This window comes from Xenopus laevis, chromosome 4L (assembly GCF_017654675.1).
Source record: "Xenopus laevis strain J_2021 chromosome 4L, Xenopus_laevis_v10.1, whole genome shotgun sequence".
NCBI classification, from domain to species: Eukaryota; Metazoa; Chordata; class Amphibia; order Anura; family Pipidae; genus Xenopus; species Xenopus laevis.
The window spans coordinates 33,455,104-33,476,347 of NC_054377.1; the positions used below are offsets into that span (position 1 = coordinate 33,455,104).

At 39.7% G+C, this 21,244-nt stretch overlaps 2 protein-coding genes across 9 annotated transcripts in view; one reads left to right on the forward strand and one right to left on the reverse strand.

Moving 5' to 3' along the window:
• rpgrip1l.L (RPGRIP1-like L homeolog) overlaps window positions 1–2,384 on the reverse strand; it is a 111,981-nt gene extending 109,597 nt beyond the window's left edge. The window contains exon 1 of the mRNA XM_018257765.2: window positions 2,251–2,384. The gene's annotated coding sequence lies outside the window, so the exon portion shown is untranslated. The remainder of the gene's footprint in view (window positions 1–2,250) is intronic.
• Window positions 2,375–21,244, forward strand: part of fto.L (FTO alpha-ketoglutarate dependent dioxygenase L homeolog) — a 198,116-nt gene continuing 179,246 nt past the window's right edge. For 4 of the 8 annotated variants that reach the window (XM_018256821.2, XM_041589349.1, XM_018256820.2 and 1 more), the window contains exon 1: window positions 2,375–2,527. In XM_018256821.2, the coding sequence (XP_018112310.1) occupies window positions 2,483–2,527 (45 nt within the window). In that variant the 5' untranslated portion in view covers window positions 2,375–2,482. 8 annotated transcript variants of the gene reach the window in all.

Sequence of the window (21,244 nt, forward strand, 5' to 3'; positions counted from 1 at the left end):
GACATCAGTTCCACACAATAATGAAGTGCTCAACCTCTGTGTATAATCCTTTAGGATCAGGTTCTAGGCAGTGTATTACCAAACCTGCATGCCGGTAAAAAGTTATATAGAGTCCAAGGAACTGCAGCACACTTGAATCAACTTTGCATCATGGTGATTTTATTGGCTCAAACATATAGTACACAAAAGGAAGGCAAAGTTTCCGGCTTTGCTGGGGTCCTTTATCAAGCCTGTTGATAACGAAATGTTGCCTTCCTTTTGTCTACTATATGTTTGAGCCAATAAAATCACCATGATGCAAAGTTGATTCACCTTATCAGTGTGCTGCAGTTCATCGGACTCTGTTACCAGACATTAGATCATGGTTCAAGGAGCACCTTTCACAGACGGAGTTGCCAGGAATTGTACCAATGAAGTGGCACTGGCATAGGGGCATTTAAAGATTAATTTGGAGACACACATTGCAGTGTTAGCATCATTTTGGAGCCACCAGGAAGACCCAATGCCTCCATAGTAAATTATTCATTTGACAGCTTTGACCATAAAAAGCATCCAAAATTCACTATCATACATGTTGTTCATTGATCTTTTTAATTTGCTGTAAGACAATGACTGCAAGAGCTTGTAAATTGGTAAAAGCAATTAATTAAATGTATTTGTCAAACTGTAGCATATAGGAAGGTGATCACAAAAGGGTACCTTCTCATAGGGCTCAAGTAGTGTTTCTTTATACAAATATCGTAAAGCAGCTTTCACTGGCATATATCCCTGTCCATGAAAAAGAATGCAAGTGTAACAAATGTTTATTAGCAATTCAGATAATAGGTGTTTGATTTAGCATTGTCTTGAGGACAGTGGGGCTCATTTATAAATACTGGGCAAATTTGCCCCTAGGCAGTTACCCAGTTTTACTGCTCGACCTGCAGCTGGCTGAAAAAAGCTTATCGCTAATTGGTTGCTATGGATTACTGTCCATGTACAAATTTACCCAGTGTCTATAAATGAGCTCCAGTAGATCTTGTGAATCGATCGAAGCACAAATACAGTGACTAATTTCCAGGTATTAAAGGATAAGTCAACTTTTATAATAAGTGAATGTAAAATTGACTATTGTGTTATTCTAAGACATTTTGCAAAGTACATTCATTATTTATTTTGTTTTTATTTCAAGATATTGAAGGATACATGTATTGTTAATATGAATGAATTTTGTTACAACAGCGCCACCTGCTGGTCATTTTCCCACCAGTCTGACCACCAAGTAGTCAAGGAAGTTGTCAGGAGAAAGAAAGAGGCTGCTCTGATGTTCTTCTGCTTAGTAAAGAGGTGAGAAAGCTTTCTAATTTTATTCCTAAGCAGAAGAACATCAGAACAGACTCTTTCTTTCTCCTGACAACTTCTTTGACTACTTGGTGGTCAGACTGGTGGGAAAATGACCAGCAGGTAGCGCTGTTGTAACAAAATTCATTCATAGTAACAGTACACGTATCCTTTAATATCTTGGAATAAAAACAAAATAAATAATGAATGTACATTGCAAAAGTGCTTAAAATAGGCCCCTCATCAATTTTATTTTCACGGTTTACTTATCCTTTGAAGTATTCTGATGACCATATCACTTTAAAGGGTCAGTATACATCTACATATTTGCTAAAAAATTTAAATTAATTTGGCGTTGAAATGACATTCTGTCCATTGTTTTGAATGACCCATATTTTGATAATATTTTGCATTATAATACTGTACATCCAATTAACTAATACCTCTATATACAGAATAAAATGCACAAGTCTAAGGTTCTTTCTATTTGGGCACGGTCATTAGTTTTCTTTGGACAGCACCACCAGTCTCATAAGGCAAACATTGAACAGTTCTCCGGGTTCTCTACAGGTTCTGATGCAAGATTAAGAATGCATTTCTGTTTATCACAGTAAAAACCATAGAAAAAAATGCTCACCGGTTTAATTTGCACATAAATATATATATATAGACCAGCGACAAGACACAACATAAGGGTCAGAACCCGTAATTTGGTCTCCACGATGTTTAGGGTGGGCAACACAGACCCCTTAAAAAGGGAAAACGACCTGCTACAACAGACAATAACATTTAATAACACAATTGTTTAAATGAATGTTTGGATCGCCAACTCCCGGTCGCTACTTGGGTGCAATATAAATCCATAAGATGAATTTATATAGCCACTCAATTTGGTTTAAGAAAATACTCTGCCCTAGATTTTACAGTTACCTCGAGGCCTTCCACTCCTGCCCAGCGTTCTTTCATTCGCTTCGCAGCAACTGTTGCTATGGCGCCAAATCGGCAAACGTCACTTCCTGTCTGCGGACCGCAGTAGCCTTCAAAAGTCGGGAAATGCAGTCCTTGAGTAGAGGAAATGATGTTCTAAATGACATGCTGCCTACGGTGTCTGAATCTAGAGCGAGAGTTGGTTTTTGGTGGGCGGGGTAAAGTTGTTTAGAGAATGAAGAAGCGTGGGGTACTGTGTGAAGAAGAGAAAGAAGTAAAGGTACGGTTGGGTTGGTTATAGGAAACCTAAATGAGTCAAGGTGCATATTTAAAAGGGGTCGATTTACTACATAGTAACTAATCAGGGCTTCGCGTCAATTTCCTTCTTGTAATATTGCGGTTTGGTAGTGGATTCTTTCAGTTGTGCAAACTAGTGCCTACTTGCTCCGTAATGCTTAGGAAGTAAGTAGACAGTATATTGATTAGCTTGTGTTACTTTAAATAAATTACAGATATACAGTAAAGCCTCGATTTAAATCGATGGGTGGAGTTTTTGATGTTACTAATGTGGTTAAGTAACCTAATATATATTAAAAAGAGACATCCTGTCATGCTTAAATTCTAGCTGTCTTCGTGATGTCATAGTAGCTAATTTTCAGAAGCGAAGGCTCACGCCTCCCGCCCTCCCCCTGCACTCCCATTCCCATGTGTTCACAAATTTCCCTCCAATTAAGATGTGCCCATGTGTAGTGAGCATTAATTGAAGTCTGGGTTACATGTGCCCTTGTGCAGCAAGCATTTAGGGATGTCCAAGTAAGATGTGATAACGTACAGTGAAGAGGAATAGGCTACACCCCATACAAAATGGGCCATGCCCATGTTTTTGAGGGCACACTGCACACACTACTGGTTTGCAAAGTTGGCATCTCTGCCTCCCCTCAACTGTGCGAGGTGTCTTTAAGGAACAATAACACCAAAAAATTAAACAGTTTCAAAGCAATGAAAATATTATATGCTTCCCTACTGCACTTGTTAAACTGGTATGTATAAAGCTGTAAAAGGAGAAAAGGCACAGATGAAACGGCAGATAACAGACAAGCTCTGTAGCATACAATGTAGTTCTTTAGAACATATCTGTTATCTAGTGTGTATCCTGTGTTTGAATGGCTGCCCCCATGGCTATATATCTTATTTATATAAGCTATAGTTGTTTTTCTGAAATAAATACAATCAGTTCAGCGCAACACTACATTATATTGTCATCCTATTAAAACACCTTAATTTTTGGTATTTATGTTCCTTTAAGGTGGACTTGTCACCCAGACATAATTGTCCTTTTCAAATTAAACCTAAAACAAAAACTGTGGTACAGTGTTAGCCAGTAGCAAAAATAATAAATAAAAAAATTGTTGGCCAATATAGGTATCACTTCTATAATACTTTTTGTATTTGGTTTTTTTTTATTTGTTACAAATTAAACCTGAAACCCATTTTTTTTTATTGTTGTAAAAAATTTAAAAACCTTCGCTGTCGATCAAATATTGCCTGCCTCTCCATAGAGGCTGGGCAGGCAATTACTTTCACTTTCCATTCAGCACTTACTAGATGTAACTGCACTCCCCACATTCCCCCTCTCTTGTTACTATTTAATTGTGTAGCCAGTACATGGGGATGGACATCAGCTCCCATTTTTTTTTTTTTTTCGGGTGATCGGTCCCCTTTAACAGTCCTATCCAAACAACAGGAAAAGTACACCAACTCAACTTAAAAAACTACAACACAATGAAGATGTGTGAAAAAAAAAAACCCATTTAATGCACCATAATATAAATAAAAGAAACCTAATCTTCCCCAGGGTATGCCTAGTTAATAGATGGGGAAATACCCTCCCCCAAGCCCATGCAGGCCTAGCCCACAGCTGAAGTTAATTGTTAAAGGTATTCGACTAAGTTAGGGGATGACAAAGCCTACGTATTATGGTACTGGCCAAAAATATTGTCAACTTTGCTCTTTTTTTGAGATAATACTTCTGCTCTTCCAGAATATTGTTGTTTGACCCCCATTTGAGATATTGTTGAAAAACACTATCATGTTGTATATTTTGTTTGCAGTGAAACAGCACAAAAAATGGAAATAAATTACTAAATCTTATCTTATTCCACACAAAAATCCTAAAATGGACTGGACAAAATCAGTGGCAAATTTTAGAAGTAGTTAGAAATAATTTAATTTCCAGCAGGTTATTCAGTAAATTCACCCATCGAAGGTCACTGTACACATTCCAGTTTGAATTTGTGCATAGCACACTGAACCTGAAAAAAGGGAAAAAAGCAAAGAATTGTCGGAGGATTTGAAACAGAAAATTGTGAAAAAGCATTGACAATCGCAAGGCTACAATTCCATCTTTTAATACCTGGCAGGCAGCGGGGACGCTCGCCATCTCACCTGTGGGACGTCCACCGCCTGCATTATCCTGCTCTAAATTGGCATTGAAACCGGCACTTCTGCTTTGCGTGGTGTTCCGGGTAGATCTGGAAATACCCGAGTGCAACGTGACGTCATTGCGCAGTGGTGCAAATTTCAAATATTTAAAGGCTCAATGCCAATTGCTCATTGCCCAATATAGGTCTATTCATATAGTTTCTGGGTGAGTTTATTAAGTATTTCTGTCCAGTTCTTGACCCTGACCAAGCCTTGTCTGCTGCCCGTCCTGACTCTTTGTCTGTATCTTGATCGTTCTTTCGGATCCTGTCTATTACTGCATAACTCTATACCGACCCAGCCTGTGACCCTTGTTCTCCTGCATTAATTCATTGCGGGATCTGAGTATGGGAGGGCTCCACCCGAAGCCAAAGGCTGCTGCTACAGGCAGAAGAGCAGGCTTAGACTGAGACTGAGAACAGGAGGCGAAAAGGTGGTCAGATAGTTCAATGTCTCCAGGGACAGTTACAAACTATTTCTTCGGTGCCAATTCCAGTCCAGGCGAGCAGACCGCTACCCTCTTCTTTGGGTAATCCATTTGTAGAGCCAAAGATACCTTTCCCTGAAAAGTTTTCTGGGGATTGCAGCAGATTTTTTTTTCAGGAGGCCTGTAAACTACATTTCGCTAAGCTACCCCACTCCTTCCCTATAGAAGAGTCAAGAGTTAATTTTGTGATTTTTCTGCAGGGTGATCCACAACTTTGGGCTTTTAGTCTGTGTCTCAGTGACCCAGCCTGTCTTTCCTTTCACATATGATGATCCTGACCATGCCGCCTCTCCCGATGCAGCCATATGTAACCTCCGGCAAGGCAAGCAGCTATTCAAGGATTATTGGACAGAGTTTCACCGTTTTGTCTTTCGGATCCTAGATAAGTTGAGTAACCCATGCAATTGGGTTCAACTCGTTTGTCCTCTGAGGAAGGGTCATAGGTGGGCTTATGGATTATGCCAATATTGTGGGGATAAAGGGCATTTCCCCGACATTTGTCCCAAGAGGCCGGGGAAAGGCAGTGCCTAAGCAGGTCTGGGGAGTCCTGTTTGGGTTTTATCATTTCTATTCCCCAACTATATTCTCTTCTCAATTATTGTTCCAGGTCTTCTTAAATGGGATAAAGGTTGCATACAGTGTTCTGCCCTCATTGATTCTGGGGTTGCTGGTAATTTTATAGATATCACCTTCGCACGCACACACAGGATACCCACGGAGCCACTAGTTCCCTCTCTAAAGCTCCCCATAGACGCGATGATTCTTCTTGCCGAAGACCAATTTTAGGGAAGCCCGACCAATCCTTCGAAATTATCGTGCGGTTAGTGGGATTCGAACGATCGTACATCTTACGATTTTTCGGCCGCCATCTGTCAGGAAATTGATCGGCCAGGTCAAAAAAATCTTTGTCGGTCCCAGTGCAATCTATCTATGTTTGCAGGGCCAAGCAGGCAGCTCCCCTTTGTTTTCCTGGCAAATTGGTCTTTTTAGTTGATGGTAAATTCGTACGATCGTTCTGAGAAGATCGTGGTCTCACGACCAGGATCTGATCTTTTAAAAATCTCAACATCTATGGCCAGCTTTAGACTGGTGGCCATTGACGGTAGTTCCTTAGGCAGTGGGTTGGTATTATTCAAGTCCGGACTTCTGACTCAGTCCTTAGATAATCATTATGAGCAGATTTCTTTCTATGTCAATGGGTGCCTTCAGACTCCTGTAATCTTAGGCCTTCCCTGGTTGTAAAAACACAATCCCCAGGTCGATTGGCTCACTAGTAAAATACTCCATTGGAGTGCATCCTGTGAGTCTTCGTGTTTAACCCTTTCGCCAGCTGTTTTGGTACTTTTATTGCCATACCATTTTTGAACATTTTGTACTCTTTCACTTTCCTGGGGGGAATCCCGAACCAAATCTTGGATTCGGTGCATCCCTATGAGTAATTTAAGGAATTTAGGAACACCAAGGAATGAAACAAACAAATCCTATAATCAGGCATTAAATCTGCATCCTGGGCGTCCTTTTATTTTGAATTTGGCACCAAACTGCGGCGTTGTGATGTCATTGTTTGCGTGATGACATCAACGCGCCAGCGACCAAACCCATACGGCGACCAGGGGCACCACCATCTTGATCTCGCCGTGGACGGGAGCAGGAGCGCCACCGAGCACTCCTGTCAACAATCTACAGCATATCTCCCAGACATCATTACCAATGTAAAACACTGAAGGAGTCCACTGAACAGTTTGATGCCCAATATGTATAGGTTTACCTAAGTATGTGGCATATAGAGGCCCCAAAATGTAGACACCCCATTTGAGCTATCATTTCTGTAATTCCGGATACTGCAAAATCAACACATTTACATCATTTGGGGGGGGGGGGGCAAAAATACCTTCATCCCAGTAAACCATATATTTTTAGAAGGTGCACATTCCCCCAAATCCAAATTGGGTATGCATGTATTTCTAATATAGTGTGTAGAGAAGAACAGGTTTACTAAAACATTTTGCCCGCAAGTAAGCAACAAACAATGAAGTGCTTAGAAACAGAACTGTAACAAATTATATTGGAATGTGAAAAGGTCACACTTTCAACTACAATGTAACAAGCCAACTTGTTCAGGTGATTGTTATAACAATGTAACTAAAACGTAGATTTTAATAATTTTTCCAATAAAAACCATGCTAGCACAACCAACACCGATTCACAGCATATTTTCCTCCATAGCTGTATAGGACCATGTCCCTAAAATAACACATAATTAATTAAAAACAAATGCATAGAGTGGATCAGTGGTGGATAGAGTATTTGGTTTTTAAGGATTCTAATATCCACATTTACACACGGCGACAAAATTTTGAATCCCTTAACAAGCCTTCAAATAATTTGCCCACCCTCGAAGTCAAATTTACTGGCCTATAATTGCCAGGCTGAGATCGTAATCCCTTTTTAAATATTGGAATGACATCAGCTTTTCTCCAATCCATAGGTACCATACCAGATGAAAGTGAATCTGAGAAAATCAGAAATAGGGGCTGGTCTAAAACTGAACTAAGCTCTCTTAGAACCTGTGGGTGTATGCCATCAGGCCCTGGAGCCTTATTTACATTAATTTTTATTAATGCTTTATGGATGTCCCAAAGCACACTTTAAAAGAAGAATACCCAGGAATGGATACAGATAAAATGTTGGACTATTCGAAAGTACAATAATTCAGCACTTGTACTTGTCTGTCATTTTAATTTAAAGGATATGCTGTGTTGCAAAGGAGTCAATATATTTAGCCACAGTTGGGTGTCTGTGTATATATTTTTCATTAATTTTTTTTGTTAGTAACAGGTGAAACACATTAGCAATGTCTAGTTGACTACAGTACTAAAACCAATTTCACCTTGTTTTCTAATTGGCCACTTAAAGTGATACTGACACTAAAAAATGAATTTTAGCATATGAATGTACATTAAATGTTACCTATAGGTCATGTTGATCATCTTTTGCTGAGAGGTTTGTTTTTGTATATAATTGTTAGTTGAAGTTCCTAAGCCTGACTCTCTGACTTTGCCAACCTGACTGTCCCATCTCAGCCTGTTAGTTACAGTTTCTAATGCTAACGGACTCCTTCTGCACAAATATGGCAGCCCCCTCATACAGGAACATGGGGGACAGGTAATGTAAAAGCATCATGCAAATACTTTATGGCAAAGTTAGAAGTAGCTTGCAAAGCCAATATTATAATAGATGTAAAAAAAAAGTTTAATTTCAGGTGTCTCTTTTAAGTCCTAGATGTGTATATGTCTGGAATTGAAATGAAGGCCATAATTACTGTATGCACAAGGTATGTTTTGAGGTCTCATAGGTGATGTGAACCTATTCACATTGGGCATCAAATTGTTCAGTGAACCCCTGGCATTCATAGTCAGGATGTTTTACCTTTGTACCTAATGATATCTGAGAGATAAGATGCTGCAAAGTGGAAAGCTGAGGATATTTTCAGAAATGTCATCAAAACTGCCACATTAAGGAAAGCTTTTTCTGTTTTGAATAGAAAGATATATTTACCCATTTAAGATTAGTGAGAATGTGTACTTTCCAAAATATATGGCTTTCTGGGGTACAAACTTTTTTTCTCACTTTTCAAATTTTTTTTATAAAAATTGATTTTAACAAGAATTGCAGTTTGGTAATGTAGCATTGGTAATGTACTGCTGCAAGTTTTTGGAAATAAAAGTATACGTATTTGGGATTGGCATGTTAAGGAGACTTAGCAAGTTGTATTTTCATGCATAAAATAAATAATGTTTCTGATATGGGATGATATTAGGAATGCACCAAATCCACTATTTTGGATTCGGCCGAACCCCCGAATCCTTCATGAATCGAATCCTAATTTGCATATGCAAATTAGGGTTGGGAAGTGGAAAACATTTTTTACTTCCTTGTTTTGTGACAAAAAGTCACACGATTTCCCTCTCCGTCCCTAATTAGCATATGCAAATGAGTATTCGGATTTGGTTCGGCCAGACAGAAGGATTCGGCTGAATCCTGCTGAAAAAGGCAGAATCCCGAACCGAATCCTGGATTCGGTGCATCCCTAGATGATATATGTTTTAGAAATTTAGAAGCCTACATCTTATTATAAAAGTGGAATTACAAAGAAATTCTTGCATATTTTGAAAGTTTTAAGTTGGCCTGAGGGGGAAAAAAAACTATAGTTTTTCTATGTAAATTAAGGCTAAACTAAGCCCAAACTAAGCCCCTCTAAAGTGAAAGAGCACAAAATGATAAAAAAAAAAAAATAGGCAATAAAAGTTTGCAAGGCTCCAAAATCCTGTCAGTGAAAGGGGTAAACATTTAAGTACCTTATTTTGAATCAGGCATTGACACCTTGTTTGAGCTAGCCATAAGTACCATTGCAAATTTTGTTCTGTAACTGATTATACAAAAAAAGTGACAAAACATGTTTGCTTTTTTGGTGTTGTTTATAAGTAATATATCTATTTTTTACAGTTGATATACCTGGGCACACAGGTCCTTGACAAAGGTCATGCTGTAGTGACCGAAACGTTACACAATTGTTTTATTCAATTACATGCAAAGACCAATTTGTAGGTGGGTTCCTGGAAACAAAAAAACAATTTGTACATTTAGGGGTTTATTTATTAAGGTTTGAGTTAGGTTTTCCATGAAAATGTGAGTTTTCATGGTTATTTTTTTGGTCAAAACTCGCATGTTCCAGTTTAAAAAAAACTCAAAATTTGTTGTTTTTGAAAAAAGCTTGAATTCTTTGAGATTTATTGTACACCAACCCTGAATATAGCTTGAATCTGAAAATACACCATCTAAAACCTGTTGAGGTAGTAGATAGTAGTAATATAGTAACATAGTAAGTTAGGTTGAATAAAGTACATCAAGTTCAACCTTTTAACTCTATTTGAACATGCCTAACTGCTAGTTGATCCAGAGGAAGGCAAAAAACCCCAATTTGAAGCCTCTCCAATTTGCCTCAGAGGGGGAACAAATCCTTCATGACTCCAAGATGGCAATCGGACTAGTCCCTGGATCAACTTGTACTATGAGCAATCTTCCATAACCCTTATAACCCATTCCTAAAGCTATCTAATGTATCAGCCTGTCAACGGATTCAAGGAGAGAATTCCTATAACCCATAAGACTTCCGCCCCCTCATTTTCTAACATCACCTTCTCCTTTATATTAGCTTTTAAAGGGGACCCATCACCCAAAAAAATTATTCAAAATCCTATTTTATCACATCAGTCAAGCAAAATTAACTTTAATTATACTATATACATTATTTGAATCTTGTTTCCTTCAGTCTGGGAATTCATAGTTATAGCAAGCAGGCAGGAGCCTCAGAATAATGTTTGTGCACCAGAACTGGGGACAGATGTCCACCCCCATGCACTGATTACACAATTAAACGGGGAATGTGGGGAGTGCAGTGACATCTAGTAAGTGCTGAATGGAAAGTGAAAGTAATGGTCTGCCCGCCCCTATGCCTAAAGCATAGAGGAGGTTCAGACAATATTTGATTGACAGCTGAGATTTTTAAATCAGCTTACAACAGCTATGAATACTTTAATAAAAAAATAAAAATTGGATTTCATGTTAAATTTAAAAGGACTTTTATTATACAGCTTTTTGTGTATGGGTGTATGGGTCAGGCTCCTTGCATTTGCTAACATACATTTAATACTGGTACCATATTGAACATATGATGTGGTCCTCCCTATCCATAACAGTATCCCCAACCAAATCTCCTCCCAGCCTATGATCGGGTTCGCTCATTCTTCCAATATTTGTTTCATATCCAAATCGCTATATACGAATGTGGAGTCACCACTTTGATCAGGGACTTAATCAGGTTCACTCATTATACCTAAGCCAGGTATGTAGGGTAATACCAGAGTTGGATGGAACAATATACAAAGCCAAATTCTGTCAGCAGTTGCTTGTTGACTGATCGAAAAGAATAGGGAGAGTGTTTAAATGTATTTAAGTTTGTATCACTGTGGTATTATTCACACTTGGGAGCTGTTAAGCTTGAAACATGTTGTGTTGTTGATTAAAGGCACTTTGCAGCAGTACCTCTGCGCACCTTGGTATCATTACCCACTTTTTCTTGGGTATTTTAATACCAGCAAACCCACTTGCACTCCTATTTACACTGGGTACTTACAGTCTTGTAAGTCGCCAGTGGGAAGGCATTTAGGGGAGATTAGTCACCTGAAGAAGAGGTGATTTGTCGCTGGTCTCGTCTACCACCACCCTTAAGGTTTTTAACGCTGCTTAATTCACTTAATTCACATGCAACGCTTATCAGCTCCCACACTCGCTCTTATCTTAAGGCTAAAACACAAAAAGAAAATAAATGCACTAAAAGTATCTACCAGTTTACCCCAACAGAAACTCTAACATTCTATCTTTGATAAATAGCCCCCTTACTGTTGACTGATGTAGAAGAAATAAACTTACCATGTTGAAATTACGTAAAGAATTAGGGATGCATTTACTAAGCTCGAGTGAATGATTATAATAAAAAAAACTTCTAATTTCAACGTTTTTTGGCTACTTCGACCATCCAATTGGCTACTTCGACCTTCGACTTCGAAACTAACGATTCGAACTAAAAATCGTTCCACTATTCGACCATTCGATAGTCAAAGTACTGTCTCTTTAAAAAAACTTCGACCGCCTACTTCGCCACCTAAAACCTACCGAGGTACAATGTTAGCCTATGGGGAAGGTCCCCATAGACTTTCTAGGCAATTTCTGATCGAAGGAAAATCGTTCGATCGATGGATTAAAATCCTTCGAATCGTTCGATTCAAAGGATTTAATCGTTCGATTGAACTATTTTTCCTACGATCGTTCGAACGAATTGCGGTAAATCCTTCGACTTCGATATTCGAAGTCGTAGGATTTTACTTTGATGGCCGAATATCGAGGGTTAATTAACCCTCGATATTCGACCAATAGTAAATGTGCCCCTAAGTGTTGTGGCAGCTAATAATACAATATTGCTAGTGAATCTGACTTGATCTCTATGATCTGCTTTATTTTAAGCTTTTAGCTGCACAGGCTGGTCTGAAATTAGCGTTAATGAGGCAGCCTAATGATAAAATTATTTGCTTCTTTTCTGCTAGGTACAGTATGTTTTCTTTTCTTTTGTTCCTTTACTAAATGTGTCATGAAGAAGTGATGATGTTAAAGTATAAGGGATAGCTGCCGTGAACCATGTCCATTTTCTAAGGGTGATAAAGTCTTTGGCTTTAAAATTCCACTTGTCATGCAATAGATTCAAAAGAAAGGGAAGGGGGGAAGCAGGAATCATTTTATCTTTAGAATCACACAAGTATATCACTCTCTTCAAGAAAACCACTGTAATGATCATATTCACAACTTCACAACGTTTGTACTCACCACTGGGCCCAGACTGGCAATTGGGAAATTCTGGCAAATGACAGAGGAAGTATTGTAGGCTGCCATAGACCAGTGTTTTATGTAGGGCCTTGGGCCTGTTTGGGGCCAGTTGAACCTTTGCATACTTGAAATGTTAGGGCCTCTATTGAATCTCAGTCCAGACATGCACAACGCCACTAATATCACATTGTAATTTACCTTTTTTCTTTTTTTTTGGGGTACTACAAAGCTTTTCAGGAAGGGTCACAATAGAAAGCACTTGTGACTCTTGCATGAGTCACATATGCTGCACCGCAAGCCTTGCTCCCAAGTACCATAAAAAAAAATGTTGGCACTGTGTTAAGGAACAGTTGCAGTTGCTTGATACTTAGTTATCAATTACATGATCTGTTAAGTTGCTTACAGGCATTAGTAATTATCTATCAATGTAGTACATTAATCTGGAATGCCACCATGAAAACCACCATAGCACCAAATATAACTGAACTCAATGTTACTTGATCAGATCATTTACCCACATGACAAATACTGAATTCATCTTCATCCAATCCTGAACCTGTAGGAACAAGACATGACATTTTTAGCAGGCAGGCAAAAACCCTGATTAATGGAGGGCACACTAATATAATAAGTAATACAACATGTGTATTAAAGGAAAACTATACCCCCCAAACAATGTAGGTCTCTATTAAAAGATACTGAGTAAAACAGCTCATGTGTAAAACCCTGCATCATGTAAATGAACCATTATCATAATAATATACTTTTTTAGTAGTATGTGCCATTGGGTAATCATAAATAGAAAATTGCCATTTTAAGAAATAAGGGCCGCCCCCTGAGATCATACGATTCACTGTGCACACATACAAACCATATGTAAGGTCACATGAGCCAATTAACAGACAGAGTTCAGCCTTTTGCTTCCTCACTTCTTCCTGTTACAGTTAGTGTTGTAGTATTTCTGGTCAGGTGATCTCTGAGGCAGCACAGATAGAGTCACGAAATGGTGGTTCAAGGCAAGAGATGTAAAAGGGCAATATTTATGTAAATATATATTCCAGTTTGGTAAGATTCTTTAATATGTCATTCAATTTGATATAAACTATCTGTTGCTTAAAGGAAAACTATACCCCCAAAATGAATACTTAAGCAACGGATAGTTTATATCAAATTGAATGATATATTAAAGAATCTTACCAAACTGGAATATATATTTACATAAATATTGCCCTTTTACATCTCTTGCCTTGAACCACCATTTTGTGACTGTATCTGTGCTGCCTCAGAGATCACCTGACCAGAAATACTACAACACTAACTGTAACAGGAAGAAGTGAGGAAGCAAAAGGCAGAACTCTGTCTGTTAATTGGCTCATGTGACCTTACATGTGGTTTGTATGTGTGCACAGTGAATCTTACGATCTCAGGGGGCGGCCCTTATTTTTTAAAATGGCAATTTTCTATTTATGATTACCCAATGGCACATACGACTAAAAAAGTATATTATTATAATAAATGGTTAATTTACATGAAGCAGGGTTTTACATATGAGCTGTTTTACTCAGTATCTTTTAATAGAGACCTACATTGTTTGGGGGGTATAGTTTTCCTTTAAGTATTCATTTTGGGGGTATAGTTTTCCTTTAAGGTAAGATGCAAAAAGCCAAAGAGCACCCTCCATAAGGTAGCTTAAACCATACAATTTTTCTGTAATGGGCTACACACACAAAAATTACTAATGGTATTATATAAGAAAACTTTTTATATAGAAATCATCAATTACACCATCATCATCATTTATATAGCGCTGTCAAGATACACAGTGCTTTACTGCAGGTATAGCAATTACACATAGAGGTTCAATAAAAACACTGCATATTAATATATAGGGATGCACCGAATCCAGGATTCGGTGCGGGATTTGGCCTTTTTCAGCAGGATTCGCATTCGGCCAAATTCTTCTGGCCGGCCAGACTGAATGCTAATTTGCATATGTAAATTATAGGCAGAGAGGGAAATCACATGACATTTTGTCACAGAACAAGGAAGTAAAAAATGTTTTCCCCTTTGTATCCCTAATTTGCATATGCAAATTAGGAGTTGGTTCGGTATTCAACTGAATCTTTCTCAAGGATTCAGGGGTTTCTGCTAGTTCTTTTTATAGGGAATAGTGATCGGAGTACCAGTATTTTCTTTCAGAGAATGCAGCAACCCTATTTGCAATGATGCTGTGAATTTTTTTTTTTTATAAATGTCTTTATTTGCACCAAACAAACATTACAAAATATCACAATGAAACATGCCAATGCCCTCTGAAGTAGGGCAGGACAAAAAGGTAGGGGGTGGTCTGCACACATTTTTTCGACCACCCCAACAAACAAGAACATACAGAATTTGCTCCCTTGCCCTTAACAAGGAATAAAGTACAATACGAGCCTTCCCCGAACCCCCTCCCCATCATTTCACCTCAGCCTGTCAGGGAAAAGGTTGTCAGGGCCAACCCAAGTGTTTCCTTATAGTCGCAATGACCGTAAAGGGTCCCTCCCCGCTAGCTCCTCAGACATATATCAAGTGGTAAGCCGAAACACGCAAGAGATTTCTAGTTGTCTGGTAGGGGATAGTGTGTATACATATTTGGACCAAGTAGCAAAAAAGGTTGTCACCCTACCCTCCTTATTGAGAGTGGCCTCCAGCCAGTCCATACGGTAAGCAAAATCAAGTTTCACAAGCATCATGTCTAATGAAGGGGGCAGGTTGGAGATCCAACAGTGTAATATGGCTTTTCTGCTAACTGCCGAAACAATGTTTGCTAGTTTCTTATCTATCTTTAAAACTTTTTTGGTATCGCCAAAGATAGCCCAGAGTGGAGTGAGACTTATATTGATATGCAGTGTTAGTTTACAATAACGGATAACTTCATTCCAAAATTGTGTAATCTGAGGACAGGACCAGAGGCAATGATAAATGTCCGCTTTCGGGGCCTGGCACTTTGGACAGGCATCTGACTCAGACCAACCCACTCGTTTTCGCAACTCAGGGGAAAAATACCCTCTATGCAATATATTCAAAAACATTACATGGAAATGACTTGAATTAAGCACTGACATAGATTTGACATGCAAGGTAAATAGTTTATCTCGCGTAAGGTTAGGAATTTGTTGTAACCATTTTCCTACACCCCTCTCAAAGTCCCTGTCTGACAATGGAGCTTTTAAAGTTCTATACAGCAGAGAGATAGAAGGTCGTATCGTAGCAGACCGAAAAATCTTATCAATTGCATTGTCGACTTCCTGGATTGGAATGGCACGGCTCACTACCTGTGCATAGTGTCTAGCTCAGTGGTCCCCAACCAGTAGCTCGCGAGCAACATGTTGCTCTCCAACCCCTTGGATGTTGCTCCCAGTGGCCTCAAAGCAGGTGATTATTTTTGAATTCCAGGCTTGGGGGCAAGTTTTGGTTGTATAAAAACCAGGTGTACCAAACAGAGCCTCCTGTAGGCTACCAGTTCACATAGGGGCTACCAAACAGCCAATCACAGCCCTTATTTGACATCCCCATGGACTTTCTCATGCTTGTGTTGCTCTCCAACTCTTTTTACATTTAAATGTGGCTCACGAGTAAAAAAAGGTTGGGGACCCCTGGTCTAGCTTGTAAGTAAGAGAAAAAGTCCCAGGCCACCAAGGGATATCGGTCTCAAAGTTCTGCTAATGAATACGGAATCAATGGAGTCCGCATAAAATGTCTGATTTGCTTGAGCCCCTGTACTGCCCAAACCTGAAATGGGAGTCCATTGTAATTATTCAAAAATTGTGGATTGCCTAGAAAAGGTAGGAAAGCGGACAAATAGGGAGAAAGAGACAATCTATGACGTGCTGCCCGCCAGGCTCTAATTGTGGTATATATCAGTGGATTATCCTTAATTAACTGTGGTATTTGTCCCTCCCTTAAATGCAGAAGAGAGGCCAGAGAGATATTAGGTAGGAAAGCCTGTTCTAAAGAAGGCAGTGCACAAAACTCTCTATTATTAACCCAGTCTGCCGCATAACGTAAATTGCAAGCCAAATTATATGTCTGAATATCTGGGAGATTTATCCCACCTTGGGACTTGAGCTGCTGGAGTTTATTTCTACTGATCTGAGAATGTTTACCACCCCAGATAAAGTGACTAAGTGCTGTGTTCAACCTAGTCAGATCTTTACGGGTAAGAAATAGTGGGAGCATTTGCAAATAATATAACAAGCGAGGGAACCATATCATCTTAATTAAGTGACATTTTCCTAGATAATTCACTGGTAATTTAGACCATGCAGTAAGTTCATGGGTCAGTTTGGCAATCAGGGGGGAGATATTTAGAGCATACAGTGTGTGGATTTGTGGGGGGATCAAAACGCCCAGAAATTGTATTGCCGCAGTGGCCCACTTAAACGGAAAATGGCCTTGCCAGGTGTTTTGCAGAAGGGGATTGAGGGGCATAGCTACCGTTTTAGCCAGGTTCACCTGAAATCCCGCTACCCTCCCAAAGGTTTCAATACTAGATATAAGGTGAGGAATCGCCACTGACGGGTTGGTCATGAATATCAATATATCATCCGCAAAGGCAGTCAGTTTAAGTTGCTGTGTACCAATCTGTACCCCCTGGAGTGCTGGGGAAGTAAACAGTATCCGCAAGAAGGGATCCAGCGCGAGATTAAATAGTAATGGGGAAAGCGGACAGCCCTGTCTGGTACCTCTTGCGAGAGCAAGCGGAGAGGAGAGACACCCATTAACATAAAGAATAGCCTGAGAGGGGCGGTATAACAACGAGATGGCTTTAATAAAGAGGGGTCCAAAATGCCTGAATTTAACTAATCTAATCAAATGTGAATGAAATACCCTATCAAACGCCTTATCGGCATCCAGGTTAAGCAGAAGTGTTTGTGAGTTTTGCTTCTGGGACTCAGTGAGTACGGCTGCAATAGCGGAGCGTATTGCTTTTACAGATTGCCTTTAAAGCTTTTGCTTTATTGCGCGTGAAGCCGAGTTGTTCCGGTATTATAAGGTCAGGTAGGATATTCTGCAATAGGCAAGCCAACAATTTAGTAAATATTTTGTAGTCATGGTTAAGCAGTGATATAGGCCGATATGATTCCACTCGATCCGGTTGCCTGTCCTTTTTAAGGATCAATATAATTTTAGCATCACCGAATCCGTGTCCAGCTTCACCAGATTGCAGGATATGTTGATACAGAGAGTGGAGAATGGGGGTGAATGATTCTCTGAGGATTTTATAGTATTCGCTTGAGAACCCATCAAGGCCTGGAGCCTTGTTCCCCGCAAGCGACTTGTGAATTTTTTTTATTTAATTCTGTAGTAGCAGCCTTAGTAATGAATTCAACAGAGTGGTAAAGTTAAAAATGTAATTTTAATTCTACCTCTAGGTGTCCTTATGGATCTGAGGAATAGTTTTTGTCCCACTCTGTTCTTTATTGTAACAACTCTTGTTCCATTGAGCAAAGTGCATAAAGTAATATATGCATCCCTGTAGAAAGAAGGTTAATTTTTAGGAACATGCCCTTCTCGCAGTCTGGCCTGTTAGTGTTGTTGGTTGGTGTAATAATTAGCAAATGATTACTATTAACCTCAGTACTTAAAAACACCCTATGTGTAGATGTTCGTGACAAATTCCACATTCTGTGACATAAAGTGTTAGGAGGTGAAAGGTTCAATGAATTTTGTTCTGCTTACTAATAGATTGCTAACTTACTTTCTACTATTTAGAAGATGACAAACTCAGTTGTTTATATTGGTTTAGATTTACTGAACATATTTTAATTTTAGTTAGAATTTGCCTGTTGAATAATTCTTGCCCAAATTAACTTTTCATTGACCAATACACCTTCCCTAATCGGAATAACCAATGTTACACATGTTCAAACCTTTACAAATAACACACTACTTTAGCTTTATTAGAAGGATGAGATAATGTTAATGTGTATTACCCATTGACAGCAAGCCCTCCACATCAAAAACTGCCTGTTATGTCTGTTTACCATATGTAAGGTTTAAAAGGTATCACTACAGAGATTAACTGGCCCCTGCATTGTCTAAACCTCAAATTCAAACTAATCCCCTGCATTGTTCACACCTGTGATCCCCCTTCACACTTGTGTCACCTCTATTGTTCACTCCCCTAAAGCCCTGTACTGTTCACACCTGAGACCCAGACTGAAACTGCCCACATTGTTCACCTGTTCACACCTTGTTCAAAATGCTAATGGCGAACCACCACTGTCTCACTGTATGTAGTACATATTAGAATGGTCCTGATTCCTGTCTCCTGCTCTGCCTTCCATATGCTCCCTGTGTGTGTCATACTTTGGTATTTGTTCTGGGGTTTTGTTAGCATTTGAAAATTATTGTTAGTGGCCCCTAAAGTGTTTAATCATATGCTGGGGTACTGTATAATACACAGGGGAGGAGGAAGCATATGGATTTATGGGTATGTCTCAATATGACTTAACTTTTTTCCCATATGAGTAACATCCCTGCCAGGGCAGGCACATGGTAGTTCGGCACCCTAGGCAAGAGCTTCAATCAGCGCCCCCTGTCCTGCATTACCATTTCCCTCCTTACCATTATGGTTTTTAAATAAAGAGAGCAAGTAAGTGAGTGTGCAACACTTTTTCATTTATATTACTGCCCCCTGTACCAGCAAGCTCAGCAGCCATGCACCATACAGCCCTCCAGCAGCCATCATATTGCCTTCAATCTTTACCTGTGTCAGCAGCAGCCAAAAATAAATCTGATCACATCATATTGCCCCCAAATATTTATGTACCTGTGACAGCGCCCAGCAGCAACAGCAAACATATGGGCCCCAAATCTGTACCTGGCTGTGCCAGCAGGAAGCTTCACACTTTACAGTAATAGAAAGAATGTCTTCAGTTCAGTGCAACTGTGCAAGGCTGAGAGCAGCAAGAGCGAGCTACACCAAGCAGGCCGCCAGCTCTCTGCCTCTCTCTCTCTGTCACCCAACACATCAGTGACGTCATTGACGCGTGTACGCACATCGTGGTGAACTGCACAGAAGGAGCTATTACTTGCCAGCAAGAGGGAGAAGGGGAAGGAGATGGATTCCACCCAACTAGGTGACCATGATTACTATCAGGCGCTGTGGTAGGTCTGACGAATTAATAGCCTCCCCTATGCCTCTTACTGGAACTTAGAGCCCGAATGGAGACAGGAATAAGTCCAGGTAGAGAGTAACAGAGGTGCCGGTAATAGATGTTCAGCAGCACTTGTGTAGAAACCGAGTCGAAGTAGCCAAACAGGGTAAACCGAAAACGTAGTCAAGCCAGGCAAGGTCAGGAAACAGAATCTGCGGTACCGAGGGAGAATCCAAAAGAAGAGTCGATAAACAGGCCAAAATATTCAGGAAACCAATGGATCAGGCAGTCAAAAGTTCAGGAACGCTTAGTGTCAAGGCAAGATCACTTCGCAGTGATTTGCAGGCCTCGGCGTCCTTTTACGCACTGTGCGCATGCGTCAAAACGTTCGCGCGCCCGCGAACCTTCGCCCGCCCGCGCGCCCAACTCGACGCGGACGCACCGATGCGCGAAAACTACGCGACCTCTCGCGAGGGCGCGAATCAGCACCAGAGGACTGACAATTACTGAAATGATTAAATAAACGCTTGAAAAAAGTGCGCCCCGCAATGATGGTGCCCTAGACAGCCGCCTACTCTGCCTTCCCCTAGTTCCAGCCCTGATCCCTGCAGTGAGCACCAACCATCTGTTTTTTTTGCGTGTGCTATTAATGTGGACATGGTCTTGCGGTAACATGGGTGTGGTTTAAAGTGGGTGTGGTCTAAAAACAGGGAGTGGCTCACACTGGCTTCAGTTATCGGCCCTCAACCATGTAGATTGGAAAAATTCCAGCCCTCTGTACCATAGAAGTTGGACAGCACTGCCCTAGAGGATAATATGAGACCCGTGCAGATTTTCATTTCCAGAGCTTCAACAAAATTGCGATTATTACTGTACTGTTTTCTTAGAGAAATGGGTGAACAATGAGAAGGACTGATTTACTTAAATTGAAATCTTATTAATTTTTCTCCTTGGGTGCAACCATTTTTTTGTGAATGAAAATTTAATTTAGTATGAAGTCTTTTTATTGATTTTTTTTTTAAGTCCACTTTTTTGTCACTTAAAATATACAAAAGCATTTTTAGCCTTTACCTCAGGTTTCTTTTTGCCTAGTTAGGCCAATTAAAATCATCATTTTTTGAAATTATATTATCATATAGCAACAGGCCCCTCTAGTTTTTAAAACATTTTTAATGAACATGTATGGGCAAGTGATTTCAAAATAGATACTATCCCCATATGTTCTGATCTTGTGTTGCAAACTGTCAAATTGTTTTGCTTAAAAACTGTGTGTAAGTATTGTGACACATAGACCTGTAGGAGTACCTGGGTCAGTGTCCTGGGGCTGCTTTCCACAGTCTTTTAGGGTAAACAAAGCAGTCACAGAAGTCGCACTTCTTAAATGCAAGTGCCTGCAGTTTATTCTGTTACACAGTCTTTGGTAACAAGCAGACAAAGAACAAGG